General features: G+C 43.1%; 1 protein-coding gene across 1 annotated transcript in view; it reads left to right on the forward strand.

The window, feature by feature from the left end:
- The first annotated feature begins 544 nt into the window (after positions 1–544).
- LOC119580478 overlaps positions 545–1,625 on the forward strand; it is a 2,511-nt gene continuing 1,430 nt past the window's right edge. The window contains exons 1-2 of the mRNA XM_037928628.1: positions 545–602; positions 1,148–1,348. Of these exons, the coding sequence (XP_037784556.1) occupies positions 585–602; positions 1,148–1,348 (219 nt within the window). The 5' untranslated portion in view covers positions 545–584. The remainder of the gene's footprint in view (positions 603–1,147; positions 1,349–1,625) is intronic.

Genomic DNA, 1,625 nt, shown 5'->3' on the forward strand with positions numbered 1-1,625 from the left:
GTCATGACCGCTTGCTTGTAACATCTGCTTGTCGAGTAGAAGATTTTACAACACACGTTTAAGATATTATAATCGCTTTTACACGACAGACGAAGCTCTCTCATAACAAGAAGAAAACACATTTGTTAACAAAAGACATAACCGTTTAGAAATGTCTAAAGTATCACCTGTCTTTTAAGCATCATCTAGACAGGCTATTATACTGGTGTTCTTGGAAAAGTAAACAATCTTAGACACAACAAAGAAAGTCAAATATTAATAGTGGCGAGCACGTGTTAACAGCCATATTGCCTGGTAGGAGAAAGTCAGTTCATAGTCTTCACTTTCACACTTTCCATGATCAATGTTTGTCTCGTTTTGTTAATCAAATGCGGCCATATTCCTTCACGATTTTAAGGAAAATGTACCGTATGTTCTGTTTTATAAGTTACGCTAATCATAATAAAACATAATCACATAGACTTCGAGCTTAAACACTGAAAAATTATGGGTTTGGTAGTTTCTGGCAGTCATAATAGACCGCGTATATAAGGTATGACACCTGTGGTTATTTCCAGTGTGACGAGAGGAACTCCAGTTACAACATGACGAAAACCACACTGGTAAGTTTATTGTGAGCGACGAATTTCTATACTCGGGTGAGCGTGCTGTGTTGAAGAATATGGCAAATACGACTGTGATGAAGTTATTCGAGGTGACTGAGAACTTATTATTATAAAGGACATTCTCACGAATACTCCTTTGTGAGAATGGAAACTTAAGATGAAGCTTCATTCATGATAGATATGAATTGTTTGCTTCAAATGGATTACCTGATGTTCAGTACAGACTGGACCTAAGAAATAGTGTGTGTGTGTGTGTGTGTGTGTGTGTGTGTGTGTGTGTGTGTGTGTGTGTGTGTGTGTGTGTGTGTGAGTGTGTGTGTGTGTGTTTCTGTCTATGTTTGCTTTTGTATATGTCTGAGGTGTGAATTCTGTGTATATGTGCATACTTACTCACACACACACACACACACACACACACACACACACACACACACACACACACACACACACACACACACACACACACACAACATCATTACCTGATCACCACCACCACCACCGTCACCAAATTAATTCCTCTGACCTCTCACCATCACCCCCAGATCCTGTTCGCCGCGTGCCTACTGGGGGTCGTGAGCGCCTTCCCCCAGGGTGGCGGCGGAGGCTACAAGCAACCCGAGGGCTATTTCCAATACGTCAACGTCCCCGGCCACAAGGAGTACGAGTTCGGATGGAACCGCGGCAACCCGCACCATTACATTTCCCGGTTCGAGCAGGCCAAGGATCACCGCTTTCGCACAAGGGTAAGGGTCGAGTTTTTTTTTTTCTATTTGTCTGTCTCTGTCTCTTTCCCGGTCTGTTATTGTTCGTGTTCGGATTTACCGTCGGCTCTCGTCTCCTTTCTCTCTTCCTCTCTCTCTCTCATCTCTCTCTCTCTCTCTCTCTCTCCTCTCTCTTCTCTTCTTTCTCTCTCTCATCTCTCTCTCTCTCTCTCTACACTCATCCCACATCTCATCGTCTCTCTCTCTCTCTCTCTTTCTCTCTCTTCTCTTTCTCTCTCTCTCTCTTCTTCTCTCTCTC

Source organism: Penaeus monodon, chromosome 13 (assembly GCF_015228065.2).
Source record: "Penaeus monodon isolate SGIC_2016 chromosome 13, NSTDA_Pmon_1, whole genome shotgun sequence".
NCBI classification, from domain to species: Eukaryota; Metazoa; Arthropoda; class Malacostraca; order Decapoda; family Penaeidae; genus Penaeus; species Penaeus monodon.